This window comes from Calonectris borealis, chromosome 3 (genome assembly GCF_964195595.1).
Source record: "Calonectris borealis chromosome 3, bCalBor7.hap1.2, whole genome shotgun sequence".
Taxonomy (NCBI): domain Eukaryota; kingdom Metazoa; phylum Chordata; class Aves; order Procellariiformes; family Procellariidae; genus Calonectris; species Calonectris borealis.
The window spans coordinates 853,021-878,639 of NC_134314.1; the positions used below are offsets into that span (position 1 = coordinate 853,021).

At 39.2% G+C, this 25,619-nt stretch overlaps 1 protein-coding gene across 2 annotated transcripts in view; it reads right to left on the reverse strand.

Moving 5' to 3' along the window:
- DTNB (dystrobrevin beta) overlaps nucleotides 1-25,619 on the reverse strand; it is a 216,309-nt gene that overhangs the window by 182,271 nt on the left and 8,419 nt on the right. For both annotated transcript variants that reach the window (XM_075144762.1, XM_075144761.1), the window contains exons 3-6: nucleotides 15,961-16,028; nucleotides 11,972-12,052; nucleotides 9,801-10,014; nucleotides 4,750-4,835 (exon numbers count right to left, since the gene is read on the reverse strand). In XM_075144762.1, the coding sequence (XP_075000863.1) occupies nucleotides 4,750-4,835; nucleotides 9,801-10,014; nucleotides 11,972-12,052; nucleotides 15,961-16,027 (448 nt within the window). In that variant the 5' untranslated portion in view covers nucleotide 16,028. The remainder of the gene's footprint in view (nucleotides 1-4,749; nucleotides 4,836-9,800; nucleotides 10,015-11,971; nucleotides 12,053-15,960; nucleotides 16,029-25,619) is intronic.

Below are 25,619 nucleotides of genomic sequence, written 5' to 3' on the forward strand. Positions count from 1 at the left end.
ACTTACTTGCAGAAATGACATGGAAGGAAGCACTAATTACTTCACAATGAATCTACTTGAATGCCAAAATGAAGTCATCCGAATCCACAAAATTTGACATTTTTATACGGCATTTCTTGGGCTTAAAAAGCTATGACAAAAATCATAAAGTCCGTAGCAGTAGGCTGGGTTTACAACTCCTACCTTGCACACCACGTAAAGGAACTCCTTTGCAAGGAGTATCATGTCACAGGAAATAATCTTTTCCAGAGACAGCAAAGTGGTATCATTGAACAACTCCCATTTCGTACGTGCTGTCAGACACTGCATGGACTGAAAAACACTCAATTTGTTCACATTTTCAGAATTTAAAAAACCAAGCCTGTACCTATGCAAGTACAGAGACCAAGTTACTATCATTCATATAAATTATGAGATGAGGGAAAAAAAACATTTACAGCTTCCAGGATTTCCAGAAAGCCTCAGGTTCCAGCTGAGCCGGAGCCGACAGCCTGGTTAGGAAAGGGAGCAGAGGCAGTGCAGGAGTGGGGGTGGAATCAGGGGAACAAGTAAACTGGAAACAGAAGTTGTTCAGTGATGAAATGGGTCAGTAACCAGAGAGACAGGTGAGAAAGACAGGAAAGGGGAAAAAAAACAAGACAGCATATTCATAACAATCACAAGAAGAAATAAAGAATATGAGAACAGCTGAGGCAGATCAGATCAAAAGTCTGTTTATCCCAACAGGAGATGGCTCAGGCAAGCACATTCCCCAGAATATTCCTCCACTCACTGAGAGTATCCTTGCATTCAGCAACCTTTGATGAATTTACTTTCAGTGAAATTGGTTCAAGGAGTAATCGAATGGTGTAAATGCTTGATACCAACAACATCCTTTGGTGAAGTTTAAAGTAGTATTGTTTTTTGTTGTTTCAATCTGTCACTGCTAATTTCAGCTACTGCCCTTCAGTTCTTGTACTGGAAGGGCAAAGGAACAGTTGTTTTCTATTCACCACTAACACATTGCTCGTGATTTTATAGAACACTGTCCTTTCACCACCGTTTTTCTTTCCAGGTTGAAGAATCCTGCTCTATCTAGTTGTTCTTTGTACAGAAAGATTTCTCTACCTTTGATGATCTTGGTTGTTCTTCCCAGAAAAGATGTATCAGAACCGGAAAGGGCAGCGTACCAGACGGGGGTACTACAGCAGCACTCATTCAAAGTGTAAAGACACCATGGATTTACAGAGTGCCTGGACTGCTCCACTTTGTTCTTCATGTCCTTCCCCTCTGTAACATTTCAGATGTTTTTTAGCCATTACTAAACAGAGTGTCAACACCTTCACAGAAGTATAGCTTCAAGATCTCTCATCTGTGCAACAACTTCCTTAGCTCACCTTTTGTGCATCACACTAGGATTACACTTCACTCCTCCAGCATGCACCACTTTGCATATATTCACGCTGAATTTCACCTACCATTTTATCTCACAGTTACTCAGTGTTGTCAGATGATACTACAACTCTTCAGTCTATTTTAGCTTTTACTACACCGATTTACTTGTATCCAATTGTCACCTTTCACTGTATTTTTCCATTTATGACAGTGTTAAAAACAGTTTAGGTCCAGTACTATCCACCAATCTCAATATACAAAAAGGATCTTTATTGCTCTTTTTTGGTTCCCTTCAGCCAATCTTCTACCGGCGCAAAGATCCCAGCTTTCACCCCTTTCATCAAACTTTTAAATGTCTTTAAGCGTTTGATAAGGGATCTTCTTGAATGCCTTTCAGAAATCCAAGAAGTCTGCATCAGCCAGAACTCCTTCGTCCATCTTTTTTTTTTTTTTGCCTCCTTTAATGAACTCCTGTGGTTTTACAAGGCATCCCTTCAAAAAAGCCATTTCCCCCAACAATAAAATCTCGTTTATCCATGTGTCAACAAATTCTGTTCTTTATTACTAACAGCTTGCCCAGAACGTGTGTCAGGTACACAGGCCTGCAGCTCCCCACATCTCCCCTCCCAAACTTCACATGACACTTTCTCCTTCCCATTCCCTTGCCCCTTCGAAAGTTTTCAGAAAGACAGGTAACCAACAGTTAGTAGTTCAGCTATTTTATTACTTTTCTTGAGTTCTGGTGATACTCAGAAACTTATTCCGCTAACACCACCACACACTTCCTCTCTTCTCCTCTGCCCTCAGAAGGTTTACAAGATCCTACTATCCTGAATCTCGGATTTTCTCCCACATTCCACAGAAAGCTCTCCTATGACCTTGTCTGAAAAGTCAACAGCCTAATTCTATCCTGGTTTAGAGAAAGCTTCTCCCTCCTGCACAGATTTCCTATACTCCTAAAAATCTCGATTCCAAATTAGCCAAAATCCCCTTTCCCTGGACAATTTTGTTAATCATGTGCCGAGACTCTGCCTCTGTGTGTAACCTTGCACTGTGAGCATTTCAGAGAATGACAGTGAGCTGGGTCCGGTCTTTAACTTTCTCTCCAACTGAGCAGAGACAGCATCGAGCGCACGAGGGGACAGAGGAGCATCCAGGAGGGACAGAGGAGTGCCCACAGCAGATGGTGCATGTGAAGAAAGTGCCGTGACCATACAAAGCAGTGGCAAATCAGTATTACTGCTACACTTTGGATAAAGGAATTTTTCTTTCTCAGTTGACTCATAAGATATTATACCTGACAGAACAACAAAAAAACCCCTCACCAAACCCAGGGTTTAGATGGGTGTGGTCAACAGTTAGTACTGTCATAAGAACTAGCCCAGAAACGTCAAATGGTGGGAAGTCAGTGCGAGCGACATACTGAAAAGGCAAGGAGAGGAACTGCGTTTTACACTGAATTAAAAAAGACAGCATTGCTACTCTCCAAAACATGTCGAATACAAAGTCACATGCTCTTTGAAAATTATGCTCCACATCCAAAGAGAAGTGCACCAAGAAAAAAGGGACAGCAGATGCTGGAGGAAGGATCCCAGAAGTACAATGCAAACTAAAGGTCAGCTGATAAGACACAAGAAAGAATAAGTAATATAACAAAGCTGTAAGAAGCAGCACTATTCAGTGAAAGTAGTCAAAAGCCTTTCCTCCAATGTGTATGAACATCAGTTAAGAATTTTTATAAAGAGGAAAGTTATAGCGGCAAAGGAAACAGGAGCCAACAGAATAAGAAAAAAGAAAAAGGAAGCTTCAAATGCCAGGAAGAAAAGCAGACATTATGAAAAGACAGAGAGAGAGAGAGAACAGTACATTACATGCACAAATTTTAAGTTTTAAGACTAGACACACCTGTTAAATAGGACTATTAAACGAGGTGTCCGTAAGGTGAAAGCATCTTAACTAGCTACCTTTTGAATCCATAACTTGAGGCTTAATATAACTTCCAGAATGATATCTAGGTCTTTGTCTGAAAACATCAAAAGTTTACTGATTCCTGTAACATTTAATTCCAGTGGTTAATTGCCTCTTCTACTAAAAGTCACGTTGCCATTTTCTTGATGTGTTTCAGTATTGGCTTGCTAATTCTAGAAATAATGCTCCTTTTCTGTCCCAGGCCTGTGCTGAACTGCTCATCTACTGTAACCTCCTCAAATCTTATCCTAATTAAATCCAAAATGTAATCTTTTGCTGAGGACATATACTCTCTATCTTTTTCCCCCAGTGTTTGATCTTGCATATTTTATAGAGGTAATGCATTTGTTAAAAATGCTTAAGAAGTCTTAAATATCCTCTGTCATATATGCCTGTCCCCTTTATTTAACACTAATCTTTAGTCACCTGCAGCTTTGTTTTTAATCATAGAGTTTTATAGTTACTACCAGATAAAAAGATGGCATTTTCTGGTACTGAAACACGTGCAGCCTTAATATTAATATATGCATGCAATGATTTCTCCCTGCCTATTTTTCAGACCTTGTTCTGTAGTTTAATTCAGCACGCTAGTATGTTAGTTTTAAAGCAAATATAATGAAGAAGTTTAATGATGTAGAAAAGTCTAAAGAATTATTTACAGTGAATGACAACCATGGAGATTAGAAGGAATGAATTATTACAAGATAACTTTCACAAAGGGAATTTAGGGAGAGGTGGAAACGACAAGACCTGAACAGTAAAATCTGCACTGACAGTAAGATTAACTTCCCAACTTTTCAGGATGGAAATGAAAAGAAAACACACCCACAACAACAGTACACCTTGCTACTAAGAAAGATAGAAGAACAAGAATTACTACTAAAGGACAAAAACAATGCTTATGGATATCACTGATTCTCTACCGATACAGCAGAAGGTTCATGGAAACAAGAAAAAAAGGATTGATGAAAAGAGAATAAAAAAAGAGTTAAAAAGTAAGAACTGAGAAGCTGGAATTACAGAATGAGAAGACGCAGAGAGCACCTCAGATGAAGCAGAAGATATACAGAAGCCCCCCAACATCCTCAAAACAGGGGAAATGACAACAAATTTGACATTACTATCAGCAAAATCAGACCTGAAGTTTTACATTTAAAGAAGTGCTCAAGCATTTCAAAATAAACAAATGTACTTGTAAAGCCTACTCAGTAACAACCTCGGTATGTTTTATGGCCAGCAGATGGCATGTGTAACAAAAACATTAATATAGCAAGCTTCATTTCAGTATAAAGATCGCTGAATAAGCAAAAAAGTTAGCTTTCCGAACTTAATAGAATAAAACATATGTGGCCAGCAATGGAAACAAAATATTTCATAAAACGGTTTGATTTGCTTCAAAATACTTACATCTTAGTTTGTCCAGTATTTTACCGCCACACATTGTTGCTAACATAGCTTTCACTGAAAATACCGTCAGCTTCCCGTGGCCCTCACTGTGAAAAAAAATTACATGGTAAGTCATTACTACATAGAATGGTAAGTAACAAAAATACTTGAGGCCTAGGAAGGAAATGCATAAATGCCCCCCATTGACTATGAAGATCTGCCAAAACTATTTAATATAACATTGAAACAGTGATAACACTAGCATTTTTAATATATTGGAAGAGTTAACAAGTGTCTAATCACAAATCAAACTTCCTTGCAGAATTAGGAAAAATGCACAGATAATGAGACGATCATTTGTCTTGTTCATCCCATAACTGTCCTATAAAAAATGTTAATTCATTTTTTCCATTAAAATACATTTGTTCACTGTAAAACATCTCATTTTTTTTCCTCTGCTACCCTTTGTTAGTTGCTTTACATTTTTACTCCTTGATTTAAACTCTGATGTTCAAATACACATTTCATTCTAAAAACAGTACAGTAATTGACAGCTAATGGAGAAGTTGTATGATATCCTGAATATACCACATAGAACAGGAATAATGTGAACAATGTTTTATTCTAATTTAAGTTAATAAAGCTGCTGTGCCATCAGAACAGATGGCACACTTGGGGAATGATTTTCTAATATCAGCAAGAGAAAATGAATTTGTCTCTACGGAGAGTTTGAAAAAGCCCATTCAGCACGGTATGATATGTAGAAACAGCTATGTGTATTATTCCCATTACCAAAAAGAAAGATAAGGATGAAATTACGTGGGAAGCAAGCCCCCAGAAGCACAGGAGGCGGCTTGCTGGGTTAAAGCACCGCACAGCTGGTATCAGGACCAGTTTCTCCCAGCTTAGTGCTGGCCCAGAAGGCGTGCATCCCGCCTCCCTCTCTCCTGAATTTCTTATCACCTTTCCTAGTAATGAAGACAGGAGTCAGAGAACTTCCAACATACGATATTAGACAGCCACAGCGTGGCGATCTCAGTGTAAATCCACTGTTACTGTGAAGTCGGTAGAACATTAGTTTAGCGGTGCGTAGGGCAAAAGAAATGTGTGCAAATGTGGGTAAAAGCTGTTGGAATTCGGAGCAACTTATTGCCAGACAGAAACGTACTGAGTCATTATCCTTAACTATAAACAGCAACTGTGGTACAGACTGATAAACCACCAAGAAAGTTAAGTCACATATAAAAGGAGAAAAAGAATTAAAATACGTTTAAGTAACTGTAATGAAACGTATCGGACAGAAATTTGTACTATCATGGGAAATACCATGACGGGGAAAATACACGATGAGTGTTAGAAGAGATCTAGAAAAACTCTAGAATACTTCTCAGTGGAAAGGAGATGCTTATTTAACATTTGCACTTGTAAGACTAGCACTTGGAAAGTGTTAAGAGTAAAATTATTTGAAGTAAATGTTGGCTTATGGTATTGAAGTAGTGACGAGGTCTGATGTCAATGACAGACAAGCAACCAGACGGAGACATCCGGAATTGACCAAATAATTTTTTTTTTCCCCTCCCACACTCAGAGTTAATATGCAAATATCTTCTGGTAACACGCGCTCCATGGTGAGATAAAGGCTCTCAACCTTTCTCAGACTGAGAAGTACCTGAAATATAATATACTGTTTCTCTATATGAAAGAGTATCTTTCAAATATTCCCTCTACAGAAGAGTGGCAATCTCTCCTAGAGCTACAACTGCGGGAAGATCTGTGAAGAGGAATGGTGACTCAAAGGCCATCACTTTGTTGATATCCAGTACCCTTTTAACTGCTGTTTAAAGAAACTAAACAAAGGGAGAATATAAACACATTAGATATTTATTTCAAGCTATATAAAGGCTATAAAGTTAACAATGAGGCAAAGATCTCAGCTACCCTACTTTGTTTCTGTCTTTTCTCTTAAACAGCTTTCTCAAAGGAATAAGTTGGCACTGTCTCTGTGTGTAAAATAAAATTAAAAAAAAAAAAAACTTCACTACATCTGAAATTGGTTATCTGAAAAGTTCATCCTCTTCAAGCCTTGACCTCCACTTTTATCTGAGCAAATCTTACTAGCTAATTCAAATTCATAAGTTATAGTCTCTGCCCACCTCCCCCTTTTCTTTTTAATAGACATTCATTTTCTCTCAAAAGAGAGTTCAGCTTTGAATTAATTTCCAGAAAAACAAGTGACTAAAGCCATCAATATGTCCTCACAGGACACAATCTTCCCCTTGGAAAGGTATGTTATGGTGCCCTTAGATATTAGGCCTGCTTCTGCTCACATTCTGTTTATTAATCAAGAAAAAACCTAAAACTCCTCCCCCTGCAATCTGGTAGAGGTGTAGTTATTAAGCAACTTGCCAAAATCTATTTTTGTACCAATGCTATTCAATCTGCTGAATTCCCTATCAAAAGGGAAAAGGGCAAAACTTTCAATATGATTTTGAAACTCCTGTAACAATCAGGAGTTCTCAGGATTGGAAAGAGAACTGGGGGACTTGTTTAAAAAAGACTGTGCCTGTGTACATGAGGCTTCTTCCAGCTGTCTGAAGAAAGCCTCATCCTCTACGTCTTCCTAACCAGGCGGTCTGTAGCAGACGCCCACAGCAATGATGTCCATGTCGGTCTGCCCACTAATCCTGACTCAAACCCCCAGCTGGCTCGTCCTCCGTCCCCAGGCAGAGCTCCAGGCGCTCCAGCCGCTCTCTCGTGTAAAGGGCAACCCCCCCTCCTCGTGCGCCCATGCCGCACGCAATACTGTACAGCCGCTTCAGAGAGGCACCCCGTCATGCTGATTCCCCAGAAGAGCCACGAGACCCTTCTGCATAATGCTGACCTGTAGGCATTTCCTTACGTATACACATATGCCCCTTCCAGCTCTGCTGTGCTGACTACGAGGTTCCTCCTAACCACATCACTCCACACTTTGCTTGCCAACTCACTTCCTCATTTGTTTGTTGGTCATCCTCTCCCTCTCCCTTATTGCACGCTGCTTTATTACCAGCATATAGCGTGGTTTGATACCTACAATTTCAAAAGAAAAAAGCAGTTGGAGCAACTAAACCCAATGTCAAATCAAATGCAATTTCCAGAAATGATGAAATAAAAACCTGACTGCTCTGAAACAGTCTAATGGGGTCAGGGAATGAGCCGTTACTCTGGGGTGCCAGTAATGGGTCAGGGACTTTGGAAAGCCATGAGAGGCTGTTGGGAAAAACAGACCAGGAATAAACTGTCAAACACCCATGCACAGCTCTGTGGAAGAAAGCAGTGAAGAACATCGTACCAAAGCCATTCCTCCGCACAACGCACCACTGATGCAGTGTGAGCATCATTTCTGCACCATGATCAGTGTTGTTCTACCAGTCCCAGTGAAGTGTTCATTGTGAGCATTTGTCATATTTACCTAACATAAGCTCTAACTTAAATATTTCCATGGGGAAGACACTAGTCAAATCTTTGACTCCTGTACCTGTTTGGTGGAATGCTAATGACTTTATGATGTTACCACCAGCACCACCTTGTAAGAAGCTACTGGACTGGTGCACTCAAGCAACCACACAGCTACCCCAATGATGCAATTCCAGTGCAGGTGTGTACTTTTTTTTTTAAATAAATGTCTGCCGTGTTGATGAACTCCTGGAGAGGGAGCCTCAGCCCTGCCTCTCCTCTTATTCTTGGTTCTCCCGTTGCACAACGCAGTGCAGCATCCCAGCTTCTCTCTCAATCCCACGTGCCAGACAGAAGAAGCTAAAGAGAAGCTGTGGTACCATGCTGGGGTCAAGCATGCTGCTTGGGTTCCAGAGGAGGCAGAACTTGCAGGGTTGGGGACGGGGGGGAGAAAAACATATCTCTAACTAAAGCCCCAATCTTTTGAGCCAGGCCCCCAAAACATGACTGTTTCTATTTTTAAATTCTGTATTTTTCTAGTGTGATCAGTCTCAGAATAACTAAACCCATTAGCTAACACTTACAACTCATCTCACAACTAATACCAAATCAGAACTAAACAGGAAAATACACGTTTGATTTCGTTGTCATAGCAGTCTTCCTGCCCTGAGCTTTGTGTTGTTTTTATCTGTGAGACAGGGATTGTTCTGAACTCTTGGACTTTTTGGGGGGGAAACCTAGCTTCTGTTTGGTGACAATAAGAGGTTGTCACATTAGGAAAGGATCAAAGTCTGGACATTACAAACAGAGCAACTGTTTGGCACATTCAGTGCTGCAGATTGTCTTGGGTAAAACTCCTCAGTCTCTGTGACAGCTTCCTGGCCACAAGCAGTTCTCTACTAGGAGAAGGCAAAAGCAGAAGAAAGATAAGACTGAAATAATAGCTGAGTGTGAGAAAGATCAGACAAAAAGTAAGAAGTGCTAAACAACAGTAAGAGATTTGCAGTTGCTACTCTGAGAACCCACATCTACTCAAGAAGATTAGCAGACCGATCCCTGAAGAAAGAAGCTGTGAAAGAAACTCATAAAACTGGACACAAGGAAATGCCTAGACAGTACCCTGAACAAGAAATCAAGCTTCTTCCAGCCAAGAAATAAGAATTAGCCTTTATGGGGTCACAGCATGTTAGAACAGGATCCAAGCTGACTGTCAAAACAAGGTAGCATTATAAAATGGTCTTGCTGATCGAGATTCAATAAAACACTTTCACTTTTTAAAACAGTGCTATACCACCATGAGGTTAACATTATGTTCTAACACAGTCTGCAGAACACAGTTTCGCTTCATCTTCAGTTCAGATACATGGCTTACAGCAGTCTGCAAGTTCCAGAAGGCACTAACTCATCTTTCTTAAGAAAGCAATTGTTTAAGACAAAGCATTGCTGCTGTGGCAGTGTAAACCTCTGCAGGCACTACTATGATATTAAATATATGTGTGTGTATGTGCAACACACAATTTCATGAACTTGAGAAATAGCATGCAGACAGTTTGCCAGAGACTCATGCAGTTGTTGGCTGCATTCATCTAACTAAAAGAGAAAATTAGTTTAAGAATACAACTAGAGGAGTTACTAGCCTGTCATATGCTGCTATCATGAAGTTGAGGAGGAGGCTGATGGATTGCTCTACACTGATTTGGTGAGTAGAAGGAAGGCGTTTGTTTAGCTGGTAGTAGATGGATGAAATGATTGTTTCTAGTCGAGACACGTTGATCTCTGTGTTATGATCCAAAGTGTTAAGGCCATTATCTCGGAAGGCTTCAATCATATTCCAGATATCAACAAGATGAACTAAAAATAAAGGAAAAAAAATTAACTTCTATTCTGTAATGCATGCAAGCTTACTTTTATGGTACTGTTTCTGAATACTATGTTAGCTTTTATTTTGGAATGAACAGTTACTTATTTGTATTCAAAGTGAGAGACAGACTCTTGATATTCATACTCATAGTTCGTGTCAGCTAGTTTGAAGTAACAGAGCAGTGCCCAGACATCTTGCATGTCTTTTATTCCACCCTTCAACATCTGGGTGCTCTGACAGAAAAACTACATAAAGGAGAAAAGCGACCTTCCATCATCATGCAGTGCGTTTTAGCAGAGTTAGATATTTTCATTTGAGAAAGACATCAGCCATATCCTAAATTCACTACAAATTGGTTACAATAATTTTGAATGTCCTCATGCTGACTAGGAGTTGAGTATTGAAGGAGGAACTTGATGTTCCAGTTAAACTATGACTGTTTCCAGTTGATCCAGTTGCCAAGTCCATGTAAACATAGGTCTAGAGCTCCAAAGCGTTTCCCTAAATTACCCTGCCGTATCTTAGTGCATATCTAAGAAGTGTTAACAGTGTATATCTAAGAAGTGTTAACAATGTAGAGAAAAAGTTTTCCAAAACCACAGTAACTGATCTGCAGAACCACATTAAATAATATTTTAAAACGTTTCAAAGCTTGAAAGGTATGCATGATAGTGGGAGAAGACATCTAAGGATCAACAGTAATCCATCAGTCCAAACTGAATGTGATCCAACAGCTACAAAGGACAGACTTATTTGCTAACTTCACATCTTTTGTTATTTGCCTTAACTTATAAAAAAGGGTCTGAAGTAAGAGTGCGATCACCAACATTTCTTACATAAAAATCGTCTTTATATTTCTCACACAAAAACCACATCACGATAAAAGCCAAGCTACCTATTCACACCAAGCATATGCTATGTGGTCCAGACGAAGATCATAAATGCACAGCCTCATCTATACATACATGTACGGTAAAGGTTACTCAAGGCATATGCATGGCATCAGTGAATTGGGCCCAAAGTGTGCAATGTACTATAATTAGCATTTCTTAATACCTCTCTACTGATTAAGAGAGATTTTTAATTCACAAGTGTGAATTACAGACAAGAACTAACACTCTTCCACAGGAATGAAAAAGTTGTAAGCCATCCGCCAAACTGAAGGCACTGCGGGCACTGCCACAACAGCCCTAAGAGACACACGCCCGGGGTCAGCGGCGCTACGGAGGAGTACAGTTTGCAGAGGGCAGTTGCACATGTCCTCTACGGGAGCCCTCAGTGGTTCTCCTGTCCTCTTCCGCACCAGACACACACCAGTTCCACTTCACTGGGAGGAGGGACCTGCGTACGTTAGTCTGTTCTGCTTTTCGCTTTGTCCGATTCAACACTGGCAGCAGAATGCAAAGTAGCATCACCTATTCAACCCTGGAGTAAGCTTTGCTTTGGTGAGCTATCCAAGGTCAAAGGACCATGGAAGAGAATGAGAAAACCTGCACTGCCTAGTATGGTGTGAACTTATTTCATATATGCCACCATGATCGGATCCAGACCCTTCCATGCTAGTGACTGCAGTATGCATCACCAAACTCATACCTGTGACTAGCTGTCGGGTGGTTTGCGGTACACCATGACGGAACAGGAGCTCAAATAGCTTGAGACTGCCTGCACCCAACACTTAGGGCAACTGAAATACATCAAGCTGGCCCATAGATTTTAAATTTTTGAAACATTAAAGAATAAAACTGAAGATATTATAGAGTATTGGACAAAGATCACTGCTTCTTTATAATTATATATTTAATCTCTGTTTAGTTTAAGTAACATTAAGTAACCATCATCTGATAAAATGTTTGCTTACTCTTGCTATTCTTAAAATTCACATGGGTAGAATACTTAAAACAATCATGCATGAAAAATTTTTAAAGATAAAGAACAATTATAACTTACGATTACATCTTTTTTGTACAAACCGCAGTTTACAGGCTGTTCGATACGTTGAAAGTCTGATGACATCAAAATTCTCTGCTCCTATGAATAAAAAAAAGTTTGTGTTTTTCTTTCCTCTATAACATTCAGCTTATCTGAGAGAATTACTTCAAAAATGGTACGAGTGTTTCTTCACGTACATCATCTTTGTCATATGAACATGACAAAGATTTTCATTAGGTATCTCACGGTAAAGTGATTTTCAGCAGTCTATTATAAATTGACCTAAGTTTGAGACTGATATGAGTACCTTAAAAGGAAGCAAGAATTAAGTGGTGAGTGGGTAAGAAAGAGGATTGCACTGATGTTGGAAGACATGTACACAAAAGGTAAGAGACAAAGAAAAGGGGGGGTTGGTACTCCTACCACCATCTGCATTGCAGCCCCATCAGGAGCATGCTTTTCATCTCCCAAATAGATCCAAATCAGGTAAGAAGCAGAAGAAAAAAAGTCTTATCTTCACCAAGAACCTCCCACTTCAAGATGTGTAAGTGTTATGCCTTCAAACAACACCACATCACGAAAGATTTGAATGCTATTATCTGTCACTAGTCTGTACCGCATCTACCAGTTCCAGCAATTACTCTGAACGTTACAAACTTGAGCAATTTCAGAACGTAGTGTTAACCCTCTGCCAAACAGACCCGTGTACCTCCTATACTGATCAAATAAGATGATAAATGATGTGGGGATGATAAATGGTACTGGTTTAAAGTCCCGTATTGATCATTTCTAATTTGGAAGCAGCCAACAAGTCAAGCCTCCAAAAGCCCATTAATCATAAACCAAAACACCTTTTAAATGGCTCACATTTCAACAGCATTAGTGGCTACATCCTATAATCAATATAGTTCTAAGGCATAGTCTGAAACAATCCAGTGCACGTGGGCAGTGGCATGGATGCACAAGGCTCCTGCACCTCTTGTATTCTCATAGGAGTGCATAAAAGCAGCATCTGCTGCAGTCTTTCATACTTCTCTCAAAAGCCAGAGCCTCGACGAGTAGAGAACTGAGAAGCGGGGATAACTGTGACTTATAGAATCCAGACTTCTAAAAGATACTTAAAAAACAAAAACAAAAAACCAAACCCACATCCTCCCGAAGGTGGCATCTGATTGCTATATCGGGGGGTCTTGCTCAAAGGTGATAACTTATTCCCTCCTACATTCTGAATTCAGAAACCAACTTGCAAATACCTCATTTGAATTACCTTTGTGTATGCACCCACTGACTCACAGTTGCAAATTCAAGAAAGTATTCTTGTCTTTTAGATATTTCATTACAGTTTCACAAATACAATGCCAAAGCATCTGCACACATGCCAAAGCATCTGCTTGTTCTTAGAGACCTATGTACTGTGTCCTGAAAGTGACATACAAGGATTATTTCTCTTCATCACTGCCGTGCAACATGAGGTGCAAAGACTCTCATAAGATCAGTGAGGAGGCCCACCAGTTTCCCAATCCAAGGCTCCCCATGACAGCTTGCCCAAGAGTGGCACTAGACTAGCCAACATCTGAGGAGCATTCTGCTTGATAGCATGATGCAACAAACTTAAGTGGATTATTTCACAGTATCATCTTTGATATATTTCAGGAAAGTACTTGGCCAGGTAACGTAAGCTGGAGTATTCAGATCCAAGGCTACAACAAAACAGCTCATTTTGTATCTTCTATGCAATATTCTTTCAAAACTCTCAATTAAGGTGCATACTTCTACCTTTCAAAGCACAGAAAGCACTTCCACAGACCATGAGTCTTCACTGAATGCTTTGTCTATATAAAATATACGTATATAAATGTATATAAAATATACATATGTGTGTGTGTATATATATTATATAGAAAAGGTCATTTAACAGCTACATGCAAAAACAAAAACAAGAAGTCATCCATTTTCTGTTCTTGTCTTCCTGTGTCACACTACCACAAAAGCTTCAACAAGGTCATTCTTCTAACCTATCTGAAGATAAAACGGGATGTGTTTTCAAGCTCAGAATCAGAGAATAGTTGAGGCTGGAAGGGACTGCTGGAGATCACCCAGTCCAACCTCCCTGCTCAAGCAGGGTCCGCTACAGCAACTTGCCCAAGACTCTGTTCAGTCAAGTTTTGAGTATCTGCAAGGACGGAGACTCCACAACTTCGCTCGGCAACCTCTCCCAGTGCTCAACCACCCTCACAGTAAAAATGTTTTTTCTCATATTCAGATGGAATTTGCTGTGTTTCAGTTTGTGCCCATTGCCTTGTATCCTGCCACTGGGCTGAGAGACGTCTGGCTCCACCTTCTTTACACCCTTCCATAAGATCAACTCCATATGTATTCTGCAGTTCAGAGAAATTAGAATAGCTTGCACAGAATTCTCGCCTGTCAGACAGCTCCGTAAGTACTACAAAACCAACAAACACATCCTTGGGTAGCACGTCCAATGTGGGTGAATGCCAAGGTCTACTCTTGTCTCACATGAGCAATTATCTAAACACTTCAGCAAATTTGTATGTTGACCAACAACAAATGGTCACTGAAAGCATCCATTTTACACATCGCACATCTACTCTGTGTATGAATCTCACCTAGAAAGGAAAACATTTATGTGTTCACTTTATAGTGAAATATTCCACCACAGGATAGGTGAAGCTTGAAGACCTTAGATTTCTCACACTGATAGGCTAAAGAGCCTTACAGCAAAAGGCAGTTTGGAATGTCTATACACCAGCACTTTCACTGATAATGAACAGCAAGAACCACAGCTGCAAGAAGAGGCATCTTGTATAAAGACAATCAGAAGAATTCAGAATATTTTTAACAACTTAACCAAAGCTAAAAACTAGCAGCTCAATTTCTGTACTAAACGATCACAAGACAACTACAACACTTCAAAGTGATGAGACAAATGTAATACTCTGATGCACCAGTCAAAGCATTTCTAGTGGAGAAGTACTATTGTCATTTTTTAAAAGGTTCTAATGAGATTTCATCCAGGATATCACGCACATTCAGTCACCTTTGCTCAAGTGAAACTGAATAGAGGCAGAGAAGAACAGGAGATGAGATGTACAGCAGGGAGACTACAGGAGTTAGCGTGTGCCATATCTTGAACAAGCCAAAAAGGGACATGACTGTAAACTCAAACACAAAGCAAGCTGGGAGGATGGGGAGAAATACTATCCAAAGACCGGTCTCACATGAGAGGAAGCAGATATAAATTAGCCAGGAGTGAAACTGTTCCTGAAATTATAAGACTCTTACAACCACAGTAAGAATGTTACTCTGGAATTCCTTCAACAAAATAGCACGAATATACTATTGTTTTAAGACAGACCTTCATCAGCCTATAAACCGACTTATAGGACATGCTTGCCTAACCTAGGCATTTCATTCAGTCCTGTGCTCCCATAGGAAAGTAAAACAACGTGATGTCATGCAAACATACAATCTTTTACTTCTAACTGCACGTATCTTTTTAAAAGGCTATTTCTCATTCCTTTAAATTATATTATCTCTGGACAGGCGTTTGGTTTCTAGTAACAATTACAGCCTCTCTTTCAGAGAACAGTCCTGTACAAAAAACAACCCCCCAAGTCCCTCAAACTGTTTCTCTTCTGCGCCACACTAGCACTGTGGTGCAATTTTTAAAATTTTTTTTTTTAAAGTAAAAGGTGATCTGTCTGTTGTCATTATTTATTTTAATAGTTGTCCACAAACTTTGGATATTGTGCGAATGTTCCTTAAAAAAGGAGCTTCACAAAACCTAGAAATCAATGACCTTTTAGGCAGTTGTGACCCACCTCTTGTACTCTCCTCCTGACCAGCACTCAGGAGCACCCAGGATGCTTTTCACTAGTTGAGGCAATGGTCTTGTGGAAACAAGATGTAACTGATCTGGTAAAACTATCAAAGTGAAGCTCTCAGTAAAGAATAAATGACATTATGTCTTCAAATTTCTTACTTACTCATTTCCATGAACAGCTGTCTCTTCTCTGCCATTGTCCTCCTCCTCTTCCCACTCTCCTCAATCATTCTGAAGACAAAAATGGCAAACACTGTTTGTGCTAGAATTTCTGTTACAAGAGCAACTTACTGTGAACAACATTATTTTATCCCTCAACCGAAACCGTTTGATTATATTTGGTAAATGAAAAGACCAGTAGAAAGACAGACATCTCTTCATAACGATCGTATTCCATAACAGAGACTTGTTAATACCTTTTGAAGTGCTGCAGAGTACAGGAAACATTAATTCTAAACATTTTAGTTGCTAATCTTAAGTTTGCAAAACTCAGAGCTGCATACGTATGTATAGCAATATCATGTAAAGAATTCCTTTCTGTTCAAAGAGATTTTGTTTGCAAAATACAAAGCAAACAAGACCTCTCCATGAGCAGTTGAGCCAATGAAGTGCAGAGCCCTACGGATTTGCATGTTGGAGACTTGGGTGTTCAAAAGGAGAAAGTATATTACATTCCTTTCCCTGGCTGGCACAGATTTCCTCTTCCTTGCCCAGGGTTTTTGTGGGGATGTTGGTTTTGGGGGTGGGGGGTTGTGTTGTCTTTAAACAAAACTCATAAGAATTCATTTAACTGTGAAACCTGATGCCCGAGGTCAAATCATATTTGTCAGGGAAGTAAAGATCTTAAATATAATTAAGGTGGAAAGAAAAAAAAAGTCTAGTTTGGTCACACAGGCCTCCCTTTCTTAGGAAAACAGATTAAAGAAGTGACAGCAACATAGTGGAACTTCTACCCCAAGGTAAGGAGGCATAGGGAGAACTTAGTACCTCATAGGGCTTCCTTCACTATGTAGTCCTAAAAGACAGATGCTAAATTTCAGTCAGCTCCAGAGGAAAAAAAGCAACTTAATTCAGTATCAGTGTAAAATTTCACTTAAAACTACTACATCTTTTGTTACCAGATTCACCAACTCATTAAACATGTTTTTTAATGTCTAAAAAAAAAGGCAAAAATACCAAACAATTATTCTACAATTACACCCGAATCTAACTCTAAGGGAGTTAGTCGGCTCACCCTCAAGCAACACGGCAGGACAGATTTCATTAGGCTTAAACGTCAACCAAAGAAAAGAAAGTCATGCCTTGGCACTTAATATACACTCTCTGATTAACAGTTTCCCTCAGCAGTTGTCCATTGCCTGTTAATTATTCTCTGGTGATGATCGTAACATACTCATCTTGAAAGCCACCAAACCTTTTTCCTTAACTGTTCATAAAAGGAAAAATAAGCGCATGGTGGTATAAAGTAATCGGTAAATATATTTTATTTCCTTATTTTTTCCTACTTTAGAAAACCATAGACTCAGAACCAATGTGCTTCTGTATATTTTTTTTGGAAGGAAAAAACTTCAGTGGCATTTTTGCAGATATGTAACGGTTTCTTTTTTTTCAGCTTCCTAAAATAAATTCAATTTATTAAGTTAAATAAATATATGCAAACAGAGTGTCTTATCTTCTCAACCAAGGTTCTTCACAATGCATTATCTCGAGCTGTACTTCACTGTAGACTGAAGCAGGTGTTCAAAGAGCTGGGCACTGGGAAACTTTGCCCGTGTGATTTATTTTGTTCACCCACAAGTTCCAGCTATCCTCATACACTGCCCCAAGTTTAAGAGGTTTTGGAACTAACTATTCTCTTTATTTCCTCATCACATAAAACATGCATGTCATCTTGAAGAATGCCAGTTACTGGACCAGTAATTAGCTTTAAGTGCTAGCACCTCTCTAAATTCCACAACAGATGGACTCCAAGGGGTAGTTATTTGATCTTTTAAATTGTTTTTAGTAAAGACTATTTGATCAAGACAAAAGGGACAATACCACTTGAACCTTTGCAACACCAAAAAAAAAATCATGATAATATTAGATCTTCTTGTCCCTGGGCTTTGGGTGCATGTGTCCCTCCTTCCACCTTCCTAACCCCCTGCTTCCAAGCCAATCTCCTTTTTCTGCAAAGCTGGAACCCGTCCCTGGGGAACGTGCCTCACGTCAGAGCGGCAAGGCAGAGTGATACTAGAGATACCGAAACCGCCATTTCTCCTAGCCCATGGATTCCAGCTAAACCCACAAGACGGGCTTCCTCTGCCGTGCTTTCACAGGAGGCAGAGAGACGTGCTACCAACAAGAAAAAGCATATGGCAACGCCAGCGGCTCCCGTTCACCACCACCACTCGGGAGGCTGTGCACGTAGCACAGACGGGGCTGAGGAAAGGACTAAAAGCAGAGACGAAGCAGGGTGTGAGGCTAATGCTGTATACTAAGGGCTGCAATTAATTTTGCTGCTGTCTGGTAACATGCACATTTAAAGTCATGATACTACCATGACATCAATCTCTTTCCCTACAGACACTTTACTGCCTCGCAGGTGTCAGGATTTGAGTTTTTTAAGAGGTCATTCAAGCTGCATGAACCACGGTCATAGAACATTATCATACATAATTCACAGCTAAATAGGTTAGATTGACCAAGATATACACTTTAAAATTTTAAAGGAGCTAGCATTACCCTTCACGCTCTCTGCAAAGCAAATGAGTGACTTATCTGTTCAGCAATGTCCTTGAAATGAGATCTGAATAAGTAAACCGGTGTCTCCGTGATTATGAAGTGCTGCAGGGACATATCAACAAAGCCTGACTAACCCATCGCTCAGGAATTATCTTGTACAGATTTTTCAGGTATGGTCTCAGGAAAATCATGTCCTACGGAATATTGTCTCAGGTTCTCCTCTGAGTCTCTTGCCTTTCTTGAAGGGAGCAAAAGATTTGAAATCTTCATTAGATGAACAGCTCAACAATCCTGTACCTGCTCACCAAAAATAATCAAACATTACTATTTAGATTCACAAGCTCTCCTTCCTGATTCTTTCCTGCTATTATCTGTGAGGGAGCAAACATCTAGGAAATAATCTTTCTGGGCCAGAGAATTACACATTCTAAAGACAAATAGAGTGGAGAGAGAAGAGACAAACTGGCAGATATTTGGAAAATTTGTGGAAATTACATTAGTCATATGAGATCTATTAGAATAATTGACAAATCCATTTTTAAAGCCTGAACAATCAGATACAGAAGGATCCCTTACTGATAAAGCTGGGAAGAAGAAAGATGGAAGGTCTATATTCACCGTTCACTTTAAACTTACCTCAAGTTCAAAACAGGAATGAACTAAAACCAGAATAACTGCAATTATGCTAAGGATGCAAATTACAGGGCTCAACATCAGAAAACAAGAAAAGTAAACTGCAGTTTGTTCTGCATTGTTTTTTCTGTTTGGCTGTTTCTGTTTGTTTGAAGGGGGTGGGGGTGTTTGGTTTGTTTTTTTGGCGGGGATTTTTTTGGTGGGTTTTTTTTGTTTGGCTGGTTGTGCATTGTTCTGTTTTTTTTAACGTTTGTGGTACAATGCGTGAGAAAAGTGCCAAGAAACATGCATTGAAATGACAAGGCAGACAAAAATTCTCAAGATGGATGCTCACCTTACAACAGATATATGTGGAGAAAAAATGCTCAAATATATTTATGTACCAACAGAGGACAGACAATGTGAATGCACTGGGGATTCTCCAGTATCACACTACATGTTTAAACAGGTACTTATGAGGGGTTTTTTTCATCCAGTTTTGTCCTTCACATTTCGCGACGAGCTGCTTCTAAACGCTTGGTATCTACTTCATCATTCTTCAAAACCCCAACAGATTGGCAGTGCTTGGGATAAGCGGTATACATAGACCAATGCCTACCTTAGAGAACAGTACTGCATTTTTGTGTTCTCTCTTTAGCATATGCTACCATTTTAGTATGTGCTAACTATATAGCATACACTATATGATCACTCTATGCTGAAGAAGTCCCAATTCCATGCCTACAGTAACCAGGCACTATATTGCTACATAAAGGACAGCAGCAACATGCGTCTAACAACTGTCAATACTTTACACTGTCAACAGAAGAAAGTTCTTAAACATTCACAAAACATCAGCTTTGAACCTGAAGATTTCCATAACAGTAACCCAGATCAAGTTTGTTGGACTCAAGTCATAAAAAGAACTCAGATAAAATGCTAAAGAGGGATTGAGAAGAAAAAACCTTGCTTACTCATGCTTAAAAGCCTTCATTATTTTCTCACAAAGTTCTACTAAGAGAATAACAGCACGCTACGGGGCCAAATCCAGCTGCCAATGCAGCATCATGTCTCCAAAAGGAACCCAAAGCAGATGTGCAGGGAAGAATACAAGAATGGGGCAAGCATACAGTAAAACTTCGCAAGAACTTCCTTTCAAGTTCCAAAAGTTTGCAATGCCAAGACTTCCTGAGCCGAAGCGATTCTCCATATTTAGTAACCATCAACGGCTTTTTTTCCCCCCCCAAGCCTGTGTGTCTGTCCCTTTACCACCCATAAACTTTTGACATTCACAACACTCTGCAGCAAGAATTCCCGAGCACGAAACCCACGGCTCAACAAATCACCTCCCTGGATTTTCTGCACCTGCCTCCCCCTATCAGATTCACAAGCCTCCTAGTTCTTCTACCAAGAGATACGGACCAATCAATCACTATCCACCCTCTCCACGGCATTCATGATTTTCTAGATCTCCAACATATCTCCTCCCCAGCTGCCTCTTTCCACATTGAGGGATCTCAGCTTATTTTGTCATTCCTTGTACCAAATGCACTTTGTGCTCCTATGAGTCCAAATCAACACACGCATATGGAGAAAGCCGAGCAGCCAAGGAAAGGTCAAATGAAGAGGGGTGACTAAAGCAATTAATGTGCATGTAACTAGGGAAAGCCTAGGATGGAAAACCACAGTAGACTGAACAAGGAGGTGAGAAGTAAAGATGAACAGGGATCACAGCTTTGCGCAGGAATGACTGGAATGGCCATGAGTAGCAGAGCAGAACACACAGAACGTTATTTGACTTGGACAAACTCAAAGATGAGAGGTAAGGATCAACATTGACACAGACAGCAGAAAAAAAACAGCTTTTCCAAAATAAAGTAACTCTGAATTTAAGTTTTCCTCTATCAATGAAATATAATAATAAAATGCATTTCATTTTCCTGTAGCTACATGCTACCTGAAGGTGAAAATGCCTACAAACATTAGAACTTGCAGATGAAGAACCCATGCAGGTATCAATACGGATTCAGAAGACGAAATTTGGAGGGAGTTTTAATAGAAAACTACCTTAAGTATTAATCAGACTTTTATAAAAACAACAGTAAACACTGTATCTTAGTGCATGTATTTGAAGGGGAATGGCCAAGACTGAAAGGGAAATTAATCAGTTAAATCCTAACTTCAGTGTTTCCTTAAGCATAGTCTTAAAGTGCATACACAAATATCACAAATGCCAGATAGCTTTCTGTGGTTCTGGCCATGGTACAAAATGCCCGACCTCCATCCAGTCTGAGACTTTCTAATGCTAGACAGTACCATTGTTTTCTGTAGACTAGGCCTAATGATTTCTTATTTCTTCCCTTACGCTTCCTGCCACCTACCCTGAGTGCTTCAAAGGTAAAGTTCATCAAAAGAGTCTATGCATTAAGATACCAAGACTTGGCATCAGTCGTGTTTAATTAAAGAATCTACTTTCTTCCTTCTCCAACTCTGAATGACCACTGAACCTCTGAATAATTACACAGAAAAGCGAGGTTCCCCAAAAGGTCCTTGCAGCAGAGATACTTCAGCTTCTTGAAAGCCAAGCACTTTGAGATCCAGACAATACTTCTTGCTATTTGTATCAAGCTACAAACCAAAAGCCCCTGAATTTCACAGAAAACTCTAAAAATATTTCCAGTTAGGTTCAGAGATGTTATGCTTTAATTATTCTGAAAAGGCTGGATTTTCCTTTAAAGATCAGGGTTAAAATTGTAGTACTGAGTGCTGTCTTCTCTATATTTCTTCTGTGTGATCGAGAAACCTGTAAAATTCCATTCTGCACTCTTGGAAATTTGTAGGGGTGTAGTTTTTGTTTGTTTATTTTAAATAGAAACATAAAAATGACCATACTGTGTCAGGTCAAAAGTATGGTTCCTCATCATCTTTCAGACTCATTACTGGCTAGCTCCATTTTATGCTTTCTCCTGCCTCCACCCATCTCTGTATTGGACAAGACATGAACAATCCTCAGACATCATCTCTTTTCCAGGCAGAAGAATCTGGAGACTAGCTGTTTCTTGCACAGAAATCACTCATGATTTATCTTTATCATCTTCCACCACCCCTTTTCTTGTTCCATCATCTGCTTTCAGAGATGAAGGAGAAACAGAAGAGAGTATTCAATATGTAGGCACACCACTGCTGTATACAGCAGCAATAATAACATTCTTGTCTTTTTTATTTTTTAAAAGACTCTTAATATTCTATTAGCTTTTTTTTTTTTTGGACCATGACTGAGCATTGGTCTGAAGCTTTCACAGAATTATACTAAAGCATTGGGATCCTATTTTTGAGGGCAAGTTCAGAGCCTAGGAGCAGACATATAAACCTAGGACTGCCTGTTTACCCTCTCCCTTTTCTCACCCCTTTATTTGCATAACTTTATATGCCTCTACACTGGACAATAAAAGAGGACATGAAATTCAACTGCTAACAGAGTCCTTCTAAACTTCTTAAGAATTGGCTTGCATTTTTAACATGATTTCCTTCAGCAGACACCTCACTGTTCACCCTCTGGTCACTTACCATTTGTGATTATATGCTGTTATTTATGACAGTGACAGAATTAACCTGGAAATGGTGAGACTACGAGGAATTGCTCTCTGACTCTTTAGCTGTATTTGTCTCCTGCCCAAAAATGCAACCTTGCTCTTAGAGTAGAAGGACATATTTTTCTTACCTCTATCCTATACTGAGGCATTCTTAGCAGTAAGATAATGTGTTTTTGTCTTCCTTTCCCTTTCCCCACCCCAGTGTTTTCCAAATTAGAAATCTATATTGTGAGATATAAAACAAATCTATTTTCTCTCTTGCTAAAAAGACACAGAAGTCATGGTCAAAGTAAATACTCACAACTAAATCGAAAGAAAAATCAGAAGTCTACAGATTGTTTCAAGTGCTAAGTGAGGCTAGCAGATTTTTAAAACATATAGAATTGGAGCGCATATAAATAACTGAATAACAACACTGGAGTTTAATTTCTTTAGCTTTAGTAACACTTAATTCAACAAAAGGCTGAAACTTCCAGTACTTAAAGAAATATGCCTGGACACAAACCATCTGTACTCCATCAATCTTTATCAGAGGGAAAAAATCTAAAACCTGATAGAGGTTGAAACACACAGGTGTTTCATGATGAACATCCTGTTTTGCTATTCTAGCAAAAGCAGTATCATCAAATAACTTACTCTGCTTCCAGTCATGGTGGTGTGACAATGAGTCTGTATTGTCTGTCCTGGATGATTTCCACAGGTATTTCTTCCTCAAAAAGATTTTGTAACCTTTAGCAATCCAGAAAGGACACTTGCATTACGACAGCTCTTGGTTCACTTAAGAATAAGGACTAAGAGTAGGTTCAACCTACTGCATTTTTCCTTAAAGGCTGTTAAAACCAGCTGCAGTTGAATTTGCATGCCAGAGCCAATCTCTTCTGACTGGACGTCTCCCAAAGTTTCAAGGATTCTGATAAGCATGGAGAGCTGGAAGTAAATGTCAGTTCCACAGGTTTTGGTCTTCCCATCAGTTCTTGCTCTGACAGCATGGGCCAAATTTACACTCACCACCTAAGGTGGAAGTACAGAAAACTTGGAAGAGAGCACACGAGTGCTCTGCTCAAGTCTGACTCAGTGAAACACAGGATTTCCTCCCTGCAGTGATAGAACAGTGCTTGAATTTAAAGAAAGAATGGTGCTGGTTCCACAGAATATGGTTCTGCTTTATGTCAAGAGGCAGCAGCTTTGTTTAAGGAAGAAAATCTGAAATCAGTAAGATGAACCCAGTGTTGGCAGAGTTTATTTTTTATGTGCCAGAGAAGTCAGTATAGGTACTAATACTGACTGTAGTCTAGGAGTCTTAACAGTCAAATATGCTCAAGCTGAAATCAGAACGGGAAGTTTAAGAGTGGAAGATACTGCTGCAGCCAGCAGCTGACACCGTGCAGATTGCGTTTGCTGATTTAACTTCAGAGATACTGAAAGTAAACCGCAGTCTGCTCCAATTTCAACTAGTTCTGTCATAATGCGTGTGTTCAACTTACTGTTCTAAGTATTCAGATTAGAGGCTGAGGCTGTTGAAAATTACTGACACATTGCAATATTATAACGATAACTTATTTTTACTTATACATAAGTGTGTGTATATATCTGTATGTCTATATACATATATAAAAGGATTTTTTTTTACTGCAATAGGAAGACTAACCTCAAGTCCCATGAGAGGTTTTAGTTCAAGATGCCTATTATTTAAATTCATTATGTTGAGAATCAGCAAGGAATTATTTCTACTGCAGTGAAATATTCACTAAAGAAACATAATTTAATTTTTAACAATTTTTTTCTAATATTATTTAGTAAACGCTAAGTTATTTGTGTATACTTGGTGCAAAATAATATTCACCTTAAAGCACAAAAATTGTTTAAGATATAGTACCTTACAAAACTAGTTGAGTATGTTTGATGCAAACGTTCAAAAAGTTTACTATTTCTCTTTATCCATTCACTTTCTCCTTCTTGCAATAGCTACAATAATACTGTTCGATTGCTTCATGAGTAACCGCTATGACAGTTAACATAAAAGCTAATTTATAAATTCCATACCAATAAATGTGGAGAATTCTACAGTCAGTCACCATCTAAAATATCTTCAATAGCACCATAAACTCAAACAATTCTCTTATTTCTCGTTTGGTTTTTTTTTTCCCTTTTCCTGTTTATATTCCATTCTTATGTTTCACAGTTCTCCCTTTTCCTTACCTTTAAAAACTCTCTCCCACACCCACAATGCATGCAAGCATTATATATGTACACCTGGCTGGATAAAACCCAGCGATATAAATAAAAAGTAAAACCTAATGACTGTTTTCCCCTTTACTTGCTCTAACAGGTTTAGCGACTGATGACTCCGGACCACACATTTCTGTGGTTCTTGAGCACGCTTGTAGCTTCAGCACAAAAATGAAGGCAAGCAAGCCACTCTGAAGACTGTTAGGCCAATACTACAGGACCTATCTTAAAAGGTTTCGCTCTTCTTGGAGCTCATCAGCTGTAGGTAACGGCCTAAATAAGCAGCTTTTCCTCTTCAAATCGAAGGCAGGGAGACAGACTATGCAATTAATCTCAGCTAATACAGCAGCCTTTATATTCTTGCACTAACTATAGCCACCATCTAAAAAGTCACACTTCTATTCGTCCCTAACTGCTACCATATTGACTTCCTACTACATTAGAGTCTATGAACTTAAACGTTGTCATTTGGGTTCCATATCTGCAATTTCAGGTGCTTCCTCACTGCTTTTTGATTACTTTCATGTAGTCACTAAATCAGTTAATTAGCTAGAGGTTTTTTTTTTTTTTGCTTTGAAGTAAATTTTGTTTTATTTTGTATTTCCACCTTTAACATATACTGCAAAGGAAATTCTGATCTTTATGATTTGATAACCGTTTCCAT